Raw genomic sequence first — 22,391 nt, forward strand, 5'->3', positions numbered from 1 at the left:
GCAGATGAGCTTAGGGAATGGATCAACACATGGAATTATGATATTGTTGCCATTAGTGAGACTTGGGGCAGGACTGGCAGCTCGGTATTCCGGGGTTCTATTGTTTTAGATGCGACAGAGCAGGAGGGCTTAAAGGGGGAGGAGTGGTATTACTAGTCAGGGAAATTGTCACAGCAGTGCTCAGTTAAGAAAGACTGGAGAACTAGTCTAGTGAAGCTTTGTGGGTGGAACTAAGGAATAAGAAAGGTATGACCATGTTAATGGGGCTAAATTATAGGCCATCCAACAGCCTGTGGGATTTAGAAACAAATTTGTAGAAAGGTCGCAGACTGTTGCAAGAAATGCAAGTTGTTATAACAGGTGATTTTAACTTTTCACATTCACTGGGACTTCCATACTGTAAAAGACTAGGTAAGATAGAGTATGTCAAGCTTCCAGGAAAGTATCTTAATCAGTACATAGAAATTCAACGAGGGGATGTGTGATACTTGATCTGCTGTTAGGGAATGAGGCAGGCCATGTGACAGAAGTTTGTACAGGGGAACACTTTGCATCTAGTGATCATAATGCTACTAGTTTCAAAGTAAATATGGAGAAAGGTAGGTCTGGTCCATGGGTTGAGATTCTGAATTGGAAAAAGCCAATTTTGATGATATCAGAAAGGATCTGGCATGTGTGGATTGAGACAGGCTGTTTTCTGGCAAAGGTGCACTGGGTAAGTTGGAGGCTTTCAAAAATGAAATTGCGAGCACAGAGTTTGTATGTTCCTGAAGAATAAAAGGTAAAGATAACAGGTTTGGGAAACCTTGCTTTTCAGGAGATATTGAAACCCCAGTTAAGAAAAAAGGGAGGTGCATATTGGGTATAGGCAGATAGGAACAAATGAGGTACTTAGGGAGTATAAGAAATGCAAAAGAACACTTAAGAAATGAGGAGAGCTAAAAGAAGACATGAAGGTGAAGAAGAATCCCAAGGGATTTTACAGATATATTATGAGCAAAAGGATAGCAAGGGACAAAATTGGTCCTCTTTAAGATCAGAGTGATAATCTGTGTGGAGCCAAAAGAGATCTTAAATAGATTTAACTCACCTGTATTTACTCCGGAGATGGACACAGTCTATAGAATTGAAGCAAAGCAGCAGCAAGGTCATGGACCCTATACAAATTGTAGAGGAGGAGGTTGTTTGCTGTCTTGAAGTAAATTAGGGTGAATAAGTCACCAGGGCCTGACAAGATGTTCCCTCCGACCCTTGTGGGAAGCAAATGCAGAAATTGCAGGGGCCCTGGCAGAGATATTTAAATTATCCTTGGTGACAGGAGGGTTGAAGGATAGCTGATATTGTTCTGTTTAGGAAAGGCTCTATGAATAAACCAGGAAATTATAGGCCGGTGAGCCAGACATCAGTATTAGGAAAGTTGTTAGAAGGTATTCTTTTTTTTTGTAATTTATTTTTTATTGAATTTCATCATCAAACAAACATTTCCATAAGATGTATTTCAGATACTGTACATGTATATCATATAATCATATTTGTCACAAATCTCCACATAATATTTTTCTGAGATATACACTTATAGAAAGGAGAGGAAAGAAAGAACAATCGAAAGAAGAAAACTATGTATAGAGTAGGGAGTAATTTTTTTTTACAACATATTCATTGACTTGTGAGAATAAAATCAGGCCTATGAGGTGTTATGTAGTTAAACTACTTTCTCCAGTATGAATAAAATTCTTCCAACTTATGATTAACAGATGCTGTTATCTTCTTCATTTTGTAAATGTCCATTGTAACTTCCATCCATACATTTAAAGTTGGACTCTCCTGTGATAACCATTTTGTGGTAATGGTCTTTTTACCAGCCACCAGCAATACATTCATTAAATATTTATCTCTTTTTAACCATTCTTGAGGTATGTACCCAAAATATATGGTCTTACTCTCTAAGGGTAATTCACATTTAAAGATGTCTTGTAGGGCATTTTGTATCCCACTCCAGTAGTCTTTGATAACAGAGCATTCCCAGAAAATATGATAATGGTTTGCATTTTGATTTCCACAATTTCTTCAGCAAGCAGGGGGGTTACTATTACAGGTTTCCCCCGCCATCCAAAGATAGAGCGTTCCTATGAAATGGTTCGTAAGCTGAAATGTCATAAAGCGAAGAAGCAATTACCATTTATTTGTATGGGAAAATTTTGTGAGCGTTCGCAGACCCAAAAATAACCTACCAAATCATGCCAAATAACACATAAAACCTAAAATAACAGTAACATATAGTAAAAGCTGGAATGATATGATAAATACACAGCCTATATAAAGTAGAAATACTTTTCCACAATCACTACTGAACTGGTCTCCGTAGCGAAAATCTCACGCAAGCACTGTTGGCAAAAACACAGTGCAAGCGCTCTCCAGTAACCTTTAAGCTATGAAGCTGCCAAATCGTACCAAATAACACATAAAAATACACAGCCTATATAAAGTAGAAATAATGTAAGTACAGTGTAGTATCACTTACCGGAATTGGGAAGACTGCGCCGAGCACACTGATGATGGTGTGTTAGGCTGAGTCGGAGTTTGGGTGGTGCAGTGGCCCCCACCCTCCAGACCACCGAGTGATACATTGCCGCGAAGCATGCGGGGCTGCAGCGGTAGCCGGGAGGCACACAGCACATCTTTAAGAAAAAAGCCGAAACAAACATGCTAGTTAATTAGGTGCCACCCAGCACGTAATTGTCAGCCCAGATCAGTGCCGATTTCTGATTGATTCGTCCTGATCTGGGCCGACAATTACGTGTCGGTGGCACCTAGATAATTAGCATGTTTATTTTGGCTTTTTTCTTAAAGATGTGCTGTGTGCCTCCCAGCTACCGTTGCATTCTCCACGAATCGGTATCTGTCCATGGCCTGGGGGTTGGGGTGGTGGGACACTGGGGTGTCATCTTGTCATCGTCTTCAACATCATGTTCGTCAGCTTCCACAAGCCAAACTCACATTGTCCTTACTTCGTTCACCACGATCAAAACGCTTAATTATGTCTAGTTTTACGCTAAGTGTAACACCCTTATGAGCTCTTTTGGGCTTTTCCGATACCTTCGAACTCATCTTGCAAACGGCTGCTCACAGGCCCGTGTTTAAGCAATGCCAGCGAGAATGCAGTTCCAAATCCGGGGGAGAACGGCTGCTTGGGGTGCACGCTGATTTTTTATCACGCGCTGCTTTTTTTTCATAACGGTGAAAACACCTTCTGAAAATGAAAACGGGGTACTAATGTAGGTCTTTTGTATCAGTGAGGTTTCGTAAAGCGTACATTTGAAAAGTGGGGGATACCTGTATAATGGGATTTCTGAAAGGGTGTAATAAAATATGTTAACAAGTTTTTCCACCTGAACTCCATCCATTTCTGTGAACTGGTACACTTCCATTGATACCTCCACATTATTGTCCAGTCTTCCTCAGATATTATTATCCCTTCTTCCTTCTCATATTTTGTTTTAATGTGTGAAGTTAAATGTGTTTTAAGATTTGACAAACCCTTATAAACGCTTGAAGTTATTCTACTACTGTTGTCTGAATTATATGCTTTTCTAAATAGCTCTATCAAACATGTACTTGCCTTGGTTACATTTTTAACCATCCTATTAACATACTGTCACATCTTGTAAATACCAGCAAAAGTCTTGTTTTTCTAATGAGTGTTTCTCTTTGAGCATTTCAAAACTGAACAGTGTTCCTTCTTTCATTATATCGCAAATAGCTGTTATTCCTTTAGCTGTCCAGTCCTTAAATCTAGCATCTAGTTTATTCAGCGTAAAATCCGAGTCATATGCTTACCATTTAAGAATTGCAATGTCTCTCTCTGGTTTATCTTTTATAATAGTTTTCCATATTTTAAGAGTCCATTTCACCCACGGGTTGTCAATATTATTTATGTAACTTTGTAGGTTGTTATCAGCCAAAATTGCCTGTATGGGGATGGAAAGTATCCTCTCCTCAATGTTCTTCCATTGAGCACCATATGATGGGTTGCACCAGCATATCACGGCTCTCAACTGTGCTGCAAAATAATAATCTCTAAGAGAAGGTAGGCCCCACCCCACCACCCCCCCTTTTCCTTGGCTAATTGCAAAGTTTTGAGACAAACCCTAGGCCTTTTACCTTGCCATATATATCTTGATAGCATCTTGTTCCATTCATTGAATTGATTTTGGTTAATCTCTATTGGTAGGATCTGAAAGAGATATAGTAGTCTGGGCAGTATATTCATTTTAATAAATTCAGTCCTTGAACTGAGACCAAGAAAAGGAATTAGGTTCCATCTTGTTATATCTTCCTTAATTTTTTATATATAGGCTGATAATTGCATTCTGATAATTTTGCCAAATCTTTTTGCCATGCCCAAGGATATCTACTTTCAATTTCTCATAGTGGGCTATAGTTATATGAAAGTAGTTGGGTTTTATCTATGTTGATCTTGTATCCTGATAATTGACCATATTGTTCAAAGGATTGCATCAATTTAGGTAAAGAGCATGTTGGTTGCCCTAGATAGATCAAAATGTCATCCGCGTAACAGGCCAATTTATGCTCTGTCCCTTTAATAGTAATTCCCCTGATATCTTCATTTTTTCTGATCTATTGAGCTAATAGTTCCAGATATAATGCGAAGAGTAGCGGTGACCATGTGCAACCCTGTCTTATGCCTCTTTCTAGGGTAAAACTATTAGGTAAATATCCATTGATTTTAATCCTGGCAGCATGATTGTCGTATAGTGCCTGTATTGTTTTAATAATTGTGTCATGTAGACCAAATCTATGTAAAACTCTGTAAAGAAAATTCCAATTAACGGAATCAAATGCCTTTTCAGCGTCCACGCTTATCACTATTGCTTCAATTTCATTTTTTTTTAATATGATCCATAACGTGAAGTGTCCTTCATATATTGTCTTGTGCTTGGCGTTGTTGTATAAAACCTGTCTGATCATTATGTATCAGTGTGGGTAGAAACTCTTCTAATCATTTGGCCATGATGGAGGTAAATATTCTATAATCCACATTAAGAACAAATATTGGTCTAAATGACCCACATTCCATTTTATCCTTGCATCCTTTCGGTATAGCTGAGATTATCGCCTCCTTCCAGCTGGGTGGCATTTGCGTCTTTCTTAGGGTCTAGTTCATTGTGGGGAGTAAAATAGGAATTAACTCATTCTAAACTCTTTATACCACTCTGCCGTATATCCATCTGATCCTGGTGACTTGCTTAATTTAAACCTACTAATTGCAGTTTTTAGTTCAGCTTCAGTTATGTCAGCAGTCATCGTTCTATTTTGTTCTTTACTTAAAGTGGGTAACTCTAAAGAATTCAGGAAGGTGTCAATTTGGGTTATGCTTCCCCCTGGAACTTTGGAATATAGAGTTTTATAAGACATTTCAAAAGCTTCTTGAATTTCACTTAACTTATTTTTTATCACTTTTGTTCTTGGATCCCTTATTCTATGAATTGTATTTTCTGCTATCTTATTTTTCAGTTTCCAATCCAGTATTTTCAGAGATTTAGATCCACTTTCATAGTGTCTCTGTTTCAGAAACATTAAATTTTTTCTAATTTCTTGTGTAGCCAAACTATTAATTTCATTCCTAATTTTTAAAATTTCCTCTAGTGTATCCTGTGCGAAACTCAATTTGTTTTTTTTTAGTTCCTTCAGCTTATTTTGTAATTCCTCTAATGTTCTATTCCTTATTTTTTTCTTATATGAAGATATCGCTATAATATTCCCTCTTAAGACAGCCTTCAGAGTATCCCATAGAATGGGATGTGAAACCTCTCCATTATCATTGAATTTTAAGTAAAGACCAATTTCTTTAATTTGTTCCTAAAATAGGGATCATTGAGTAGACTCGAATTTAGTTTCCAAATAGTATTCTTTGGTTGTAGGTCAAAATCAACAGATAAATATATAGGTGTGTGGTCACTTACATCTATTGTCCCAATTCCACAGGTGATTATTTTGTCGCTATCTTTTCCAAATGTTATGAAATAGTCTATTCTTGTATATACGGAATGGGGGGGGCAGAATAATGAGTGTAATCTCTTCTGTCGGGGAAAAGGTCCCTCCATATATCAATTAGACCAACATCCTCAAAAAGAGTGTTAACTTTCTTATGTATGGACTTTATTTCATAAGCTTTCATAAGTAAGGACTTTGTTTCATAAGTTTTTCTATTGGAAGAGTCTAACTGTGGTTGTAATTGTAATTTTAAGTCTCCTCCCACATATCAAGAGACCTTCTGTTTCTGTTACCATAATACTAGTAATTTTCTGGAAGAAGCTAATATCACTTCCTGGGGGTGCGTATATGTTCAATAAAGTAACTGGATTTCCATCTATATTCCCCCTTACCAGAATATATCTGCCCTTCTTATCTCCTATTTCGAATACTTTTCAAAACTTAGCTTGCTTGAGATAAGAATAGCAACTCCTCTTCTATGTCCTGACTTATATGAGGAGAAAAACAAATTCGTGAAGCCCATTCTCTTTGATCTTCCATGCTCATTATCACTTAAGTGAGTTTCCTGTAAATATACTACATAGGCTTGTTCTTTTTTCATTTTTGATAGAATTTTACTGCACTTGACTAGATTCAACAGCCCATTGACATTAAAAGAAATGAATTTTACTGTGTCCTTAGCCATGTGTATTTACCTGTTAGTATATCATTGAAATTTGCAGAATATATAACAATCTACTTCCTGAACAAACAAGAGCCAAGAAACGCGAATAATACTTTTTTTTAAAAAAAGGTAACGAAGGTGTGATTCCAAGGCTGGGGTCTCTAAATGACCCTGGGTCGGGCTAGAAGAAAAGTCTAGCCATGGGGGATAGCCCCTCCTACCTGTGGGTTGAGGGTCCCCGTTGAGTGCCTAGAAAAGTAAGTTTTAAAAAAAAACTATGTCCATTACACCGAAATTATTTCCCTGTGTATTCCTCCCATGTATATATTCTCATTTAGGTGGGGAAAAAGGAATGAATAAATGAATTTTTAAAAATTTGAGTAATATAAAATCCACATTATAATACGTATTTCTCGACATAGGTATATCACCGTCTATTTTTGCTTCCGTTTAGTTTATCAGCATTTTTAAAGTTAGCCTAACCTTATGGCTCTTCTGGAGGAGGTGAGGGCTGCCCTCAGAACTCACAGTCTCTTCCTAATATCCTTCTCTCGTCCTGCTCCCGTCTCCTGCTTTCTAGGTTCTCTTACTATTTCCCAAGCAGATTGGGATAACTGCACAGCCAGACTTTCCCTTGGTTTGACCACGTTAATGGGCAGTCCTCTGTTGTTCATGTCTGTAGTTGCCTCTTCCACCGTCTGGTATAGTCGTATCCCTTCTTGGTAAAATACCCTCAGTTTAGCAGGGTACGGGGTTCGGAATTTAATCTTTTCTTTCTTTAATATTTGTTTTGCTTCGGAATATTCCTTCCGTTTCTGTAGGACTGCCGGGGGGAGGGGGGTAATCATGATCGAAATATATTAACTTCCCGTTCCAGAAAACCCTCTTCCTACCCCAGGCCCTTTGTAGAATCTCCGCCTTGCTCTTGAATCGAAGGGATTTAAGTACTATTGAGCGTGGTTTACTTTCTCTGTCTCCAGAGGGCTGTGGGACAAGCAAACGATGCGTCCTCTCAATTTCAATTTCCATAGTCGGGGGAATCTCCAGCGCTTCCAACAGTAGCTTGCCTACAAAGTCCATCATCGACAGTCATTCTGCTCCTTCGGGAACATTATAAATCCTGATATTTTTCACTCGCGATCTTCCCTCCTGGTCAAGCAATTTACTTTCCTGTTGATTTAATATTTTTATCGTCTTACTTAGTATCTGTCCCACGTTTTGCACGTGATCTTCCACCTTCTCAATTCGAGTCTCTGCCACGGCTATTTTCTGATTGACGTTGGTGAGCTCTGAATTTATATCATTGAGTTGCTGCTTTATATCTTTTTGGACTTCCCTTATCTCTTCCAGAATCCTTATCATATTTGCCACTTCGCCCGCACGAGGCCCAGCATCATCTTCGCCGCCACGCGCACATGTAGGAGAGCTGTGCGCTGCACCTCTCTCTTCCATAGGCTCCGCAGTGATGCTTTTTTAATCTCCATTCTTTTTCCCCAATCTTGCCCCCCCTTATCAATTCAGATATTTTCGAAAGATCTTGTATTTGATGGATTAACAGGATTTTTCCAGAAGAGCTATTGATTTAAGCTGCCTTTCTGAACAATGACATCACCGGAACCTGGAAGGTATTCTAAAGAACTAGATATGAGTATTTGGATAGATATGGCCTGATTAGGGATAGGCAGCATGGCTTTGTGCATGGTAGGTTGTGTCTAACTAATCTTGTAGAATTTTTTTTAGTAAGTTACCAGGAAAGTTGATATGGACTTCAGCAAGGCATTTGACAAGGTCCTGTATGGGAGATCGGTCAAGAAGGTTCAGTAGCTTGGCATTCAAGATGAGGAAGTAAATTGGATTAGACATTGGCTTTGTGGGAGAAGCCAGAGAGTGGAGGTAAATGGTTACCTCTAACTGGAGGCCTGTGACTAGTTGAGTACTACAGGGATTGGTGCTGGGTCCATTGTTGTGTGTCATCTAAATCAGTGATCTGGATAACAATGTGGTTAACTGGATCAGCAGATTTGCAGATGACACAAAGATTGGGGTATAGTGGACAACCAGGAAAATTATCGGAGTTTGCAGTGGGAGACCAGCTGGAAAAATGGCAGGCGGAATTGATGTAGACAAGTGCAAGGTGTTGAGCTTTGGTAGGAAGAACCAGGGTAGGTTTTTCACAGTGAACAGTAGGGCACTGAGAAGTGTGGTAGAACAAAGGGATCTGGGAATGCTGGTCCATAATTAATTGAAAGTGATGGCACAGGTAGAAAGGCTCATAAAGAAAGAGTTTGGCACATTGGCCTTCATAAATCAATGTATTGAGTACAGGAGATGGGATGTTGTGTTGAATTTGTATAAGCCTAATATGGAGTATTGTGTGCAGTTTGGGATCACCTACTTGTAGGAAAGATGTAAATACGTTTGAAAGAGTACAGAGAAAGTTTACAAGGATGTTGTTGGGACTGGAGGACTTTATTCCCCAGAACATAGAAGGTTGAGGGGCGATTTGATAGAAGTATAAAAAATTGAGGGGTTATAGAGTAAATGCAAGTAGGCCACTGGAGGTCTTGGGTTAAGGGTGAAAGGTGAAAAGCTTTCGGGGAACATGAGGGAAAACTTCAAATAGAGGTTCATGAGAGTGGAACAGGCTACCAGCACAGGTGGTGCATGTGAGCTCAATTTCCACATTTAAGAGAAATTTGGATAGGTACGTCAGTAGCAGAGGTATGAAGGACTATGTTCTGGGTCCAGATTGATGGGACTACGCTGCTTAAATGGTTCAGCATGGACTAGATGGGCTGAACAGTCTGTTTCTGCACTGTACTTTTCTGACTATAACTCAGTTGACTGGTGTAGGAGTAGAAACGGGAAACCTGAAGGCTGGTGAGATTAGAATTGAACAAAATATTGAAATGTATTCCTGGATTCAATATGGAAAAACTGATCCCACTATGGAAAGTGAAAGCATCTAGAGAATGTAGATTGAACTCTCTGGGGGTAAGATGTGAAAACTGATTTTACCCCATTGAGTTATTGTTCAGATAAGCCAACTGATCAGTGTAACACAGACAAAATGCTGGAGGAACTGAGCAGGTTCAGCTAGTATCTCTGCAGAGGACTAAAGAGTTGATTTTTTAGGCCAAACACTCTGCTATCTGATCAGTTATGTTTGATCTAGAGATCTGTTCCGTGGTGTAGCTTCAGGGCACTTTGTGTGGACTTGATGAGGAAATTAGTAATATTTAAATTATTTGAAATTCCTTTCCTTCTGGGATACAGGAAGTGATGAAGGCAGTGAGGAGGGCACAACTTACGAGGAGTCTGTTTAACGTTTGAAGGAAAGAGGGCAGAAGAATCGCCAAACGAATCTGATCTGGTGATTTATGCTGCTGTTCAAGGGAAGTTGCAGTTGTTTGCCAGGGAATATTAATTGTTTTTATAGTGTGTTTCTGTTGGAAGAGATTGTTCATAAACTCTTCAAATTGTTCTCTTCATATGAAAGATGTACATACAACTTTGTCAAAGAAATTTATTTCACTACAGTTAAAATGTAAAGGCAGTCCTTTTAAAGTTTAAACCTACATGATGTTGTGTCTTGTTTCATGGTGTTTGCTTATTGCAAAAATCAATGTTTGACATGAGCTCCCCGGCGTGGGTGTTGAAACCTCATGCTCTCTCTCACTTGATTAATAGAACCTAGAGTACAGCCGAAGTACAGTCTCTTCTGCTCACAATGTGGAACTGCCCAAAGTAAACCTGAAGTTTATTGACATATGCACAGGTGTAATGAACTGATACTAATCATCTTAGTAAACTAATTCCTCCTTCCTGCACATGGTCCATATCCCTCCACTCTCTGCTTATCCCTGTTCCTATCTAAAAGCCTGTTAAACACCTCTATTGTTTTTGCCTACGTCATCCCCTCTGGCCAGCACATTCCAGGCATCCCTACTCTGTCTTTTAAAGAAAGAACCTGCTCTGTATGAGAAAAAGGATCTAGTGCTTTCCCTGCGTATATGACAAATAAACTGTACTCTGGCTTCCGGCTGGGTACAGGTATCAATTTTAACCAAAGTTTCGATAACCAACTCTGCCATCTTCATCAGTGATGATGCTTGGGCTTGTCTAGTTCAGTGGTATTTATACCCCTGTCGTCCCTCCCTCCTGATTGACTAGTCCTCATACATTCAGGTTTTTGTCCCATCTTGTTTTAACAATCGAATTCCAGTTCTTGGAGCAAGACCTTCATCTTTGTTAAAATTCTTTTCCTTGTTATGTAACCGGCTGCAATGAATATTAATCGAGACAGGTTATATACAAACAACCAAACATTTATTAAACACATATAAACGATAAGGAAAAAAAAACAAAGGAAAACTTTAACCGGAGGTTAACAGGTACACAGCCATTCACCAACTCGCCACTCGGCTCTGGTTCTTAAAGCGTTAAATGCGAAAACAGTTCTTAAAGCGATACAGTCAGATATAGTTCTTAAAGGGATAACTTCGAAAGTCCAACAGTTTTACACATTCAATTGGGAGAGACTTCTCTGGAGAAGGATTTCTTCACAGACGCACCTTTACTGCTGGTTCTGTCCACAGGATTCCTGATGCCGAAAATAAACAGTTTAAATCAACTGACCTTAAATTCCTTTAAAGAGAGAGAGAGCACCTTTTTGCATGAACTCATTGCACTTTTGCAACAGTTATCTCAATGCAGGTTCTTTCCAACGAAGACTCAATAAGGTCGATTCTTTATTAAACTGCTAAACGATGCCGACTTCTCTCGATCCTTCACTTCGATGAATTCTTCACTCTCCCTTCAAAACTGTCGAAATTGAGTAAATTGGCACTTCCAGCCACAAATTTCCAGTTCAATAATACAATATCTTGTAAGAGAACGCATCTTCCGTTTTAAAAATGAAACTGCGTCACTAAAACAAACACGCAACAGAAACGGAGGCACAACACGTTCTACCTGGAAATCTACAAACTCAAAAACTAACTGCGTCACCTGGGTCGACCCTTATATAGTCACGGGGCACATGTCATCACGTGACCTCACATCGGCAGGAAAATCACATCAGGTGAGCTCCAAAAGACCATTACATCATTCTCACAAAAAAAACAGATCTCCTTGAGCATGTAACACCTCCCTCCAAAAAAAAAAGTTTTGGTCTCTTGAAGAACAAAATCTTAACAATTTATACAAAAAAAATACAAAGGTATAAAATTTACAAAATACACAATATATACAATCTTTCAGCCCTTTATAAACTAATGTACAGTAGGAGTGTTACAAATGATAAAATATCACTCCAAAAAAAAAATTTTCATTGTACATTTAACATCTAGACAAACAGCGATCACGTTGTCTTTACCCTTGATATGAGTGATCAAAATATTGTACTCCTGTAACATTAAACTGGATTATTAAATTGGAGTTTAATTTCCTTAACCCTTTTCCTTAACAGTCATAGTGGCAACTTCTCTCTCATAATATGGTTTTATCATATTTATATGACACAGCTGTGTTGTCTTCCTCCTATCTGGGGTTTTTACCACATAATCCACCTCATTTACCTTAGATTTAATCTCATAAGGACCATGGAATTTGGCTTGTAATGGGTTTGTTTGCACTGGGAAAAGAACCAACACCTTATCTCCAGGCTTAAATGACCTCGTCCTAGCTTCCTTATCATACCAAGTCTTCATCTTCCCTTGAGCTAACTTTAAATTTTCCTTGGCCAAACTACAAGTTTTGTACAATCTCTCTTTAAATTTCAAAACATAATCTAATAAACTAGTGTGTACTTCTTTATTAATCTACTGTTCCTTCAACAAAGCCAAAGGTCCTTGAACTCTATGTCCAAACACAAGTTCAAAAAGACTAAAACCTAATGATTCCTGTACTGCCTCCCTTACTGCAAAAAGTAGTAAATGTATACCTTCATCCCAATCCTTTTCATTTTCTACACAATATGTCCTAATCATAGTTTTTAGTGTAGAATGAAATCTCTCCAAGGCTCCTTGTGATTCTGGATGATAGGCTGAGGAAATAATCTGCTTTGCTCCCAGTTTATAAAACTATCTGCTGGAACAACCCAGACATAAAATTACTTCCTTGATCTGATTGTATTTCCTTAGGCAGCCCAAAATAAGTGAAGAATTTTGTAGGAGCCTTTGTCACAGTTTTGGCTATTATATTCCTAAGAGGTACTACCTCTGGAAACCTAGATGCTGTGCACATAATAGTTAATAAATATTGATGTCCAGTTTTAGTTTTTGGCAAAGGACCTACACAGTCTACAATGATTTTTGAAAACGACTCACCAAATACAGGAATTGGTTGCAGTGGGGCCACTGGAGTAACCTGATTAGGTTTACCAACAACTTGACATGTATGACACGTTCTACAAAATGTCGCCACATCTTGTCTTAAACTAGGCCAATAAAAATGTTTAGAAATTTTGTTCATGGTTTTCTTTACCCCTAAATGACCACCCAAAGGGATACTATGAGCCATAGTCAAAATCTCATTTCGGTAAATTTTAGGAACAACAACCTGATGATTAACTTCCCATTCCTCACTAGCAGGAATTGTAGGCAACCTCCACTTTCTCATTAATACCCCCTTTTCAAAATAATATCCAACTGGTACTTTTCCCATTTCACTATCTGGAAGAGCTTGTTCTTTTAATTTAACTATCTCAGGATCCCTACCCTGCTCTGCTATCATCTCCTTCCAAGATAAAGACAAATCTTCCTGATCAGACTTACCATCAAAATCCTGATCAAATAAGGTAGGTAAGAAAGTTTCTGATACATCCTCAAAATTCAAATCTTGATTTGAACTGTCATGGGTAATCAGTCTTTTTAGCCATAGCTCTTGTTACAACACAGGAAGAATCTGTGTTAGAATCCCTCTGTGGTTCTTCAGAATTTGAATTTATTGTCAAATGCACTTCAGGAAAAACTTGTCCACCTGCTAAATCATTCCCTAACAAAAGAGAAACATCATTCACAGGTAAACTGGATTGTAGTCCTACTTTAACAACCCCTGTAACTATTCCTGACCTTAAATTTACTCTGTGTAAATGTACTGGCATAAGGGCACTCCCTACTCCTCTTATATAATTTACCTCACCAATGCCAGACTCATCACTTAACCTTAACACACTATCTAACATTAGTGATTGTGAAGCTCCAGTATCTCTAAGTATCCTTATTAATACTGCATTGGATCCTTCTTTCAAGGATACAAGTCCTTCTGTTATAAAAGCCTCATATCCCTTCTTAACTTGGTCAGACTCTGACACATCTTCAGTAATATTTTCTAAACCCTGTAGCTTTACAGGTTTTTCCATATGCTGCACACAAGCATCTGGGGCCACTTCTTTCTCTTTCGGTTTCAATCAGAAGCAATTAGCCACTACATGTCCAGGTTTCTTACAATAATTACAAATAGTACCAAAATGTCTTTCATTCACGTCTCCCTTCATCCTGACTTTTCTCATTAACTTCAGATTTAATGTCTGATTTACCTTGACACTCTGTGTTAGTTTTCCTTTTAAAAATTTTACCTAGAGAAAATTTATTCTTGTGAATTAAAACATACTCATCAGCCAATTTAGCAATCTCCTGCAATGTAGCAGTGTCCCATTCATTTAAGTATGTTCTCACTTCAACAGGAATGCTTCTTTTAAATTTCTGCTGCAAAATCAGCTCTTTCAATTTATTATACTCCCCATTCACATTTTTAGAGGAAACCCATCTCTCAAAACACACAGATTTCTCATAGGCAAAGTCCACGTAAGTTTTTTCTACCCATTTCTTCAAACTTCTAAATCTTTCTCTATACGCTTCCGGAACCATTTCATATACCTTTAACATATTCTCTTTAACAATATCATAATCCAGTGCTTGTTCAGCATTTAAAGCTGTATAAACTTGTTGTGCCTTGCCTTTAATTACATTTTGTAACATCACTGGCCATTTAAACTTCAGCCACTTTAAACTCAGAGCAACTGTTTTGAAATGCTGGAAATATGCATCCACATCAGCTTCATTTAATGGAGGAGCCAAAACAACCTCACGACTAGCAATAAATTGTTTCGTAGAACCAGAAGACTGATTCCCAGACCTTATTTTCTCCATCTCTAGCTCGAATTTCCTCTGGTTTTCAGCTTCTCTTTCTTTCATTTCCACTTTAAATCTTTCAAACTTTAACTGTTCAAGATGCAACTGCATTTCCAGATTACTCATTGGAAACTTCTCTAACACTTCCTCCTCAAAATATTCCAAATTAATATAATGTTCAGCAATTTTCCTTTATAAGAAAGTCTTGGTAGAATTTCTCGTAATTCCTTTAATATCCAACTTCTTAGCAATCTCCAATACCACAGGTTTTCTGGCATTCTCTAAGAATCCCGAGTCAGGCGTCTTCAAAAACTCGTCAATATCCATTGCTGCCGAATACAACACACACACCAATCAAACCAAAAAAAATCGGGTATTCCCTTTTACCAAATCAAAATGGCAATTGCCAGCACTTAAACTCAAATATCCCGGACGAGACCGGACAAATCATGTTACGTAACCGGCAACAATGAATATTAATCGAAACAGGTTATATAAAAACAACCGAACATTTATTAAACACTTATAAACGATAAGGAAAAAAAAACAAAGGAAAATTTTAACCGGAGGTTAACAGGTACGCAGCCGTTCATCAACTCACCACTCGGCTCTGGTTCTTAAAGCATTAAATGCGAAAACAGTTCTTAAAGCGATACAGTCAGATATAGTTCTTAAAGCGATAACTTCGAAAGTCCAACAGTTTTACACATTCAATTGGGAGAGACTTCTCTGGAGAAGGATTTCTTCACTGACGCACCTTTACTGCTGGTTCTGTCCACAGGATTCCCGATGCCGAAATTAAACAGTTTGAATCGACTGACCTTAAATTCCTTTTAGAGAGAGAGCTTTTTTGCATGAACTCATTGCGCTTTTGCAACAGTTATCTTGATGCAGGTTCTCTCCAACGAAGACTCAATAAGGTCGATTCTTTATTAAACTGCCAAATGATGCCGACTTCTCTCGATCCTTCACTTTGATGAATTCTTCACTCTCCCTTCAAAACTGTCGGAATTGAGTAAATTGACACTTCCAGCCACAAATTTCCAATCCAAATGCAATATCTTGTAAGAGAAAACACCTTCCGTTTTAAAAATGAAGCTGAGTCACAAAAACAAACACGCAACAGAAACGGAGGCACAACACATTCTACCTGAAAATCTACAAACTCAAAAACCCACTGCGTCACCTGAGTCGACCCTTATATAGTCACGGGGCACATGTCATCACATGACCTCACAACGGTGGGAAAATCACATCAGGTGACCTCCAAAAGACCATTACATCATTCTCACAAAAAAAAACAGATCTCCTTGAGCATGTAACATCCTCTAGTTTTATTTCAATGGCTTCCTTCACCAGGCAGTCCCTAGAGATATTGACGCAGCACTTTACTTTTGTGCTGTCAAAATCATTCCTATGGCCATTGCGAATGATTAACCATGCAGAAACTATTTCAGACCCAGAGCGTCTCCATAAAGAAATAAGACGATTATGCACGACGTTCCTACAGAATGGCTACAAGGTGAAGGAAATCAATCGGGCTCTTAAAAGGGCTGACAGAATAACCAGAAAAACAAACAACGAGGAGGAGTCCATCGCTACTGCCTGTCTTCCCTATAGTTCCATGGTTTTTGGAAGGATCACCAAGATCCTGAAGAAATACCAGATCGGTACCATCCAGAAGCCCGTAAGGAAGTTCAAATCACAGCTTCAGTGAGTCAAAGATGACTTGGGACTCAGGTCGGCTGGTGTTTACAGGATTCCCTGTGAATGTGGAGCAGCGTATATCGGCCAGTGTGTGCGTCCGGCACAGTGGAAACCCACATCAGGGAGCACAGGAGGTGTATCCATCTGGGTTAACCAGAGAAATCAGCCGTAGCAGTAGGATTGACTTCGACAGCAGAGAACTACTGTGCTGCGCCAATGGTTTTTGAGATCACTTGGTGAAGGAAGCCATTGAAATAAAACTAGAGGAAAAGAATTTTAACGAAGGCAAAGGTCTCACTCCAAGAACTGGAATTCAATTGTAAACAAGGTGCAACAATGGAAACCTGATTGGTTAGACCTCATCCAATCAGGAGGGACGGACAACGCGGGTAGAAATACCACCAAACTAGACATTCCCAAGCAGCATCCCTTTTATACTTTATATTTTATTGTCACCAAGCAATTGATACTAGAGTGTACAATCATCACAGCGATATTTGATTCTGCGCCTCGTGCTCCCTGGAGTACAAATCAATAGTAAATATTAAAAATTTCTATTTTCTATTTATGATTTATAATTTAAAAGGAAAAGTAAGGTAGTGCAAAAAAAAACCGAGAGGCAGGTCTGAATATTTGGAGGGTACGCCCAGATCCGGGTCAGGATCCATTCAGCAGTCTTATCACAGTTGGAAAGAAGCTGTTCCCAAATCTGGCCATACGAGTCTTCAAGCTCCTGAGCCTTCTCCCGGAGGGAAGAGGGACGAAAAGTGTGTTGGCTGGGTGGGTCGTGTCCTTGTTTATCCTGACAGCACTGTTCCGACAGCGTGCAGTGTAAAGTGAGTCCAAGGATGGAAGATTGGTTTGTGTGATGCGCTGCACCGTGTTCACAATCTTCTGCAGCTTCCTCCAGTCTTGGACAGGACAACTTCCATACCAGGTTGTGATGCACCCTAGAAGAATGCTTTCTACAGTGGATCTATAAAAATTAGTGAGGGTTTTAGGGGACAGGCCAAATTTCTTCAGCTTCCTCAGGGAGTAAAGGCGCTGGTGGGCCTTCTTGGCAGTGGAGTCTGCTTGGTTGGACCAAGTCAGGTCATTTGTGATATTGACCCCAAGGAACTTAAAGCTTTTGACCTGTTCCACTTGCACGCCTCCGATGTAAGTGGGGTAGTGCGGTCCGCTACTCCTTCTGAAGTCAACAACCAATTCCTTCGTCTTCTGACATTGAGGGATAGGTTATTGTCTTTGCACCATGCCACCAGGTTCTTAATTTCTTCTCTGTACTCAAACTCATCATTACCTGAGATATGGCCTACCATCCCTGAGAAGATGGCAGAGTTTGTCATTGAAACGTTGGTTAAAATCGATACCTATGTCCGACTGGAAGCCGGAGAAGAATTTATTAGTCCTGACGAAGGGTCTCGGCCTGAAACGTCGACTGCGCCTCTTCCCATAGATGCTGCCTGGCCTGCTGCGTTCACCAGCAACTTTGATGTGTGTTGGTTGAAGAATTTATTTTCCTACTCTGTACATCGCCCCTGAACTTCCAACCTCTCACTTTAAATCCTTGCACACTGGTTTAGATATATTTGAGCCTGGAGGAAAAGATGCTGGCTACCTACGTTATGCCTCTCATAATATGATAAACTTCTCACAGATCTCCTCTCAGCCTCCATACACCTAGGAAAAATAACCCTGCTTTATCCAACCTTTCCCCCTAGCACATGGCCTCTGATCCAGGTAGTTTCTTGGTAAACCTTGTCTGTACCCTCTCTACATCCTTCCTGTAATGGGATAACCAGAACTAAATGCAGTACTCTAAATGCTGCCGAACCTGAGTTTTATAAAGCTGCAACATGTTTTCCTGACTCTTAAACTTTGCCTCAACTTCTGTAGGCAAGCATGACATATGACTTTATGCCCTATCAACCTGTAAAACCACTTTCAGGAAGCTGTGGACCAGGACTCTAAGATTCCTCTGTACATCTATGATGTTAAAGGTTCTACCTTTAACTGTGTATGTCATTGTTAGCAAAATTGTATGGGTTCTTCAGGAGTAAGTGAGGTTGCAGGCATGATGAAATCAAGTTAGTATATTTTATCAAGTTAGTAAGGAGTAAGTATATTTTACTATTTACAAACTTTGCACACTGAAAACTCCAGAGATGTTACCTCTTCACTTAAAATGATTGTATCCCAAATTTTGCATTCAGCCATAAGGGAGAGTGCTTACAGTTAACATCAATTAAAATTCTAGAATCAATTCAAAAGAGTTAGCAGGCATGATGAAATCAAGTTAGCCAAGTGTCACTCGTATTAAAGAATTCTTATGGCAAGCTAAAGATGCAAAGCTCCAGTTTTTATTAACTTTAACTGTCATTCTGTAAAATATTTTTTAAAAATGGATCCATATTCCAGTATTCTTCATTTCAGTGAATGATGAATCATGACCAACCACTTAAAACAAAATAATTTTGAGTTTTAGATTAATGATACTGAAATATTTACTATACTATCAGCTGTCATTTCCATGGTTAAGCAATTTGCTTTTGCTGTCAATTCAATAGATAAAGCTATATCTTTTAGAGAAAATACATTTCTTTGCCATCATAGGGATGAGAAAGGTGCGAGGGGTCTCATAACGTTATGTGAATGTTCAACAAAATTGTTTTTAAATCAAGGCACATTCATTGAAACTGTATACATTTTAATATCTGTCATATTCTCTTTTCAAATAGAAAGGTGGGACACTGACCAATGTACCCATTTCAGGAGTAAGTATATTTTACTATTTACAAACTTTGCACACTGAAAACTCCAGAGATGTTACCTCTTCACTTAAAATGATTGTATCCCAAATTTTGCATTCAGCCATAAGGGAGAGTGCTTACAGTTAACATCAATTAAAATTCTAGAATCAATTCAAAAGAGTTAGCAGGCATGATGAAATCAAGTGAGCCAAGTGTCACTCGTATTAAAGAATTCTTATGGCAAGCTAAAGATACAAAGCTCCAGTTTTTATTAACTTTAACTGTCATTCTGTAAAATATTTTTAAAAAGTGGATCCATATTCCAGTATTCTTCATTTCAGTGAATGATGAATCATGACCAACTACTTAAAACAAAATAATTTTGAGTTTTAGATTAATAATATTGAAATATTTTAAGCTATTAATTATATGTAAAATTAGCTTTAGGGACCAGAGTAAATAGTGCTAATCAATAATAATAATAATGTTGTCTGCCATTGTGTAAAACTTGTAAAAAGTATGGTGTATCTCCCTGACCAGTTTGTAGCTTTGTTAATGTGTCATCAATTTCCCTCGCACTTGGTATGGAAGGCAGAAAAATGGCATAGTTTATGGATAAGGGCTGAGCTACTTGCAGGAACTTGGTGATACGTATCCATAGCACTCCTGATGTCAGTGTAAATTTTACCATGAGATGGTGAACCCTAATAGTTTTGAAGTTTCCGTAACAAAATGATGCATTATTTGCACTGGAGATCTTGTTCTTCTAAGAATAGGCAAATTTGTCTATTCACCTTCAGTAAAAATACCTTTTCTATTTGAGCATTGACATTTAACTAGAGTTTTGTGATGACGGAAGCTTGTCTTTAGTTGAGTTAAATTTGTTCAATTTTTTAAAGGCACTCAAGAAATGCTACCATATATGTTTAAACTGAGATTTCAAAATTTCAGAAAAAATTCAAATTGCTGCAGTATGTAGCAGACATTTTTATTACTCTGGTTGCATTCCTCTGGTCAAAAGTTCAATACGATAAACTTCTTTAAACTTTGTTAATCATTTAAAGAAAACCTGCTTTGGTAGACAGGGAGCAAAATAGAGAAATGTCTGTCTCTGTCAATAGAAAACCTTACTTCCACAGGAAATATTAATATAATGAGATAGTTTAGTGATTTTTAATTAAGATAGCTTATCATGATTTGCCCTCCAATTTGTGTTAACTATAATTGATTCCAAATATTTTGTGGTGTGAAACTTTTCTGAGGAAGTAAAGATGGCTATAATTGTGTTATCTTTATCAGTGTTTAGGTGACCAATCAGCTGCCATGGTTGGGCAATTGTGTTTTAAACCTGGAGATTCAAAAAATACGTAAGTTTGAACAGTTAAAATCTCTTTCAGTTTGTCATAGTGGCTAGGGAGGGAGGTAATAATCAACTTGAGCATCTGACTAGATTTGTTGTGATGGGAAATTCTTCCTTCAGCTTTCTTAAAATTGCCACAGTGAAGATTATGTCTTTATACTGGTTTGGATCTTGTTGGAGCAAACATTGAAGGTGATTGTGTCTTTTTCTCTATCCTTTAGTTCCAAATTATTCAGCAGTATAACTTGTTATAATTTTGTTTGATTGTGGTTAAGACGTTAAGGCAACTATGACTGGTGAGCAACAAAGGTAAGAGTATCTCTATTGATATTTAAGAAACATGAATGAAGTACTGCAGCATGAGAAAGGTGGAGTGTGAAGATGCAGACTCTGTAATCCATTTGTTAACTTCCAGTTTTCTTTATTGAATGTTTTTGATAACAATTTAATCTGCAGTATCTATTAACTACATGACATGTTTAAACTTTGCAATAAGAATTAAATAGTTGCAGTATTTTGACAATTCACATTGTTCAGTTTCTGAACTGAGAAACAAAAACAACAGGAATTCTGCAGATGCTGGAAATTCAAGCAACACACATCAAAGTTGCTGGTGAACGCAGCAGGCCAGGCAGCATCTGTAGGAAGAGGTGCAGTTGACGTTTCAGGCCGAGACCCTTCGTCAGGACTAACTGAAGGAAGAGTGAGTAAGGGATTTGAAAGTTGGAGGGGGAGGGGGAGATCCAAAATGATAGGAGAAGACAGGAGGGGGAGGGATAGAGCCGAGAGCTGGACAGGTGATAGGCAAAAGGGGATACGAGAGGATCATGGGACAGGAGGTCCGGGAAGAAAGACAGGGGGGGGGGACCCAGAGGATGGGCAAGAGGTATATTCATACTGCGTCCGGTGCTCCCGATGTGGCCTTTTATATAGAGACCCGACGCAGACTGGGAGACCGCTTTGCTGAACATCTACGCTCTGTCCGCCAGAGAAAGCAGGATCTCCCAGTGGCCACACATTTTAATTCCACATCCCATTCCCATTCTGACATGTCTATCCACCGGCCTCCTCTACTGTAAAGATGAAGCCACACTCAGGTTGGAGGAACAACACCTTATATTCCGTCTGGGTAGCCTCCAACCTGATGGCATGAACATCGACTTCTCTAACTTCCGCTAAGGCCCCACCTCCCCCTCGTACCCCATCTGTTACTTATTTTTATGCACACATTCTTTCTCTCACTCTCCTTTTTCTCCCTCTGTCCCTCTGAATATACCTCTTGCCCATCCTCTGGGTCCCCCCCCCTTGTCTTTCTTCCCGGACCTCCTGTCCCATGATCCTCTCGTATCCCCTTTTGCCTATCACCTGTCCAGCTCTTGGCTCTATCCCTCCCCCTCCTGTCTTCTATCATTTTGGATCTCCCCCTCGCCCTCCAACTTTCAAATCCCTTACTCACTCTTCCTTCAGTTAGTCCTGACGAAGGGTCTCGGCCTGAAACGTCGACTGCACCTCTTCCTACAGATGCTGCCTGGCCTGCTGCATTCACCAGCAACTTTGATGTGTGTTGCATTAATTAAACTAACATATCCTTTGAAACTGTGCTTGGGTTACTAACATCCTGCTCCAATATTCACCACCAACTCTAATCAATGCATAATTTCAATATACAGGCATTTCTCATCAATAACCTATACATGATGCCAAATTTGCCACAAATCAGTCTGCAAATTGAGGAAATGATCATTTGTGCTGTTGATTTT

The 22,391-nt window shown here is 38.9% G+C and overlaps 1 protein-coding gene across 2 annotated transcripts in view; it reads left to right on the top strand.

The window, feature by feature from the left end:
• The window catches only part of gk (glycerol kinase), a 134,650-nt gene that overhangs the window by 68,261 nt on the left and 43,998 nt on the right, over positions 1-22,391 (top strand). For both annotated transcript variants that reach the window (XM_063050890.1, XM_063050891.1), the window contains exons 9-10: positions 19,260-19,295; positions 20,571-20,638. In XM_063050890.1, the coding sequence (XP_062906960.1) occupies positions 19,260-19,295; positions 20,571-20,638 (104 nt within the window). The remainder of the gene's footprint in view (positions 1-19,259; positions 19,296-20,570; positions 20,639-22,391) is intronic.

The sequence above is a fragment of the Mobula hypostoma genome, chromosome 6 (assembly GCF_963921235.1).
Source record: "Mobula hypostoma chromosome 6, sMobHyp1.1, whole genome shotgun sequence".
Lineage (NCBI taxonomy): Eukaryota > Metazoa > Chordata > Chondrichthyes > Myliobatiformes > Myliobatidae > Mobula > Mobula hypostoma.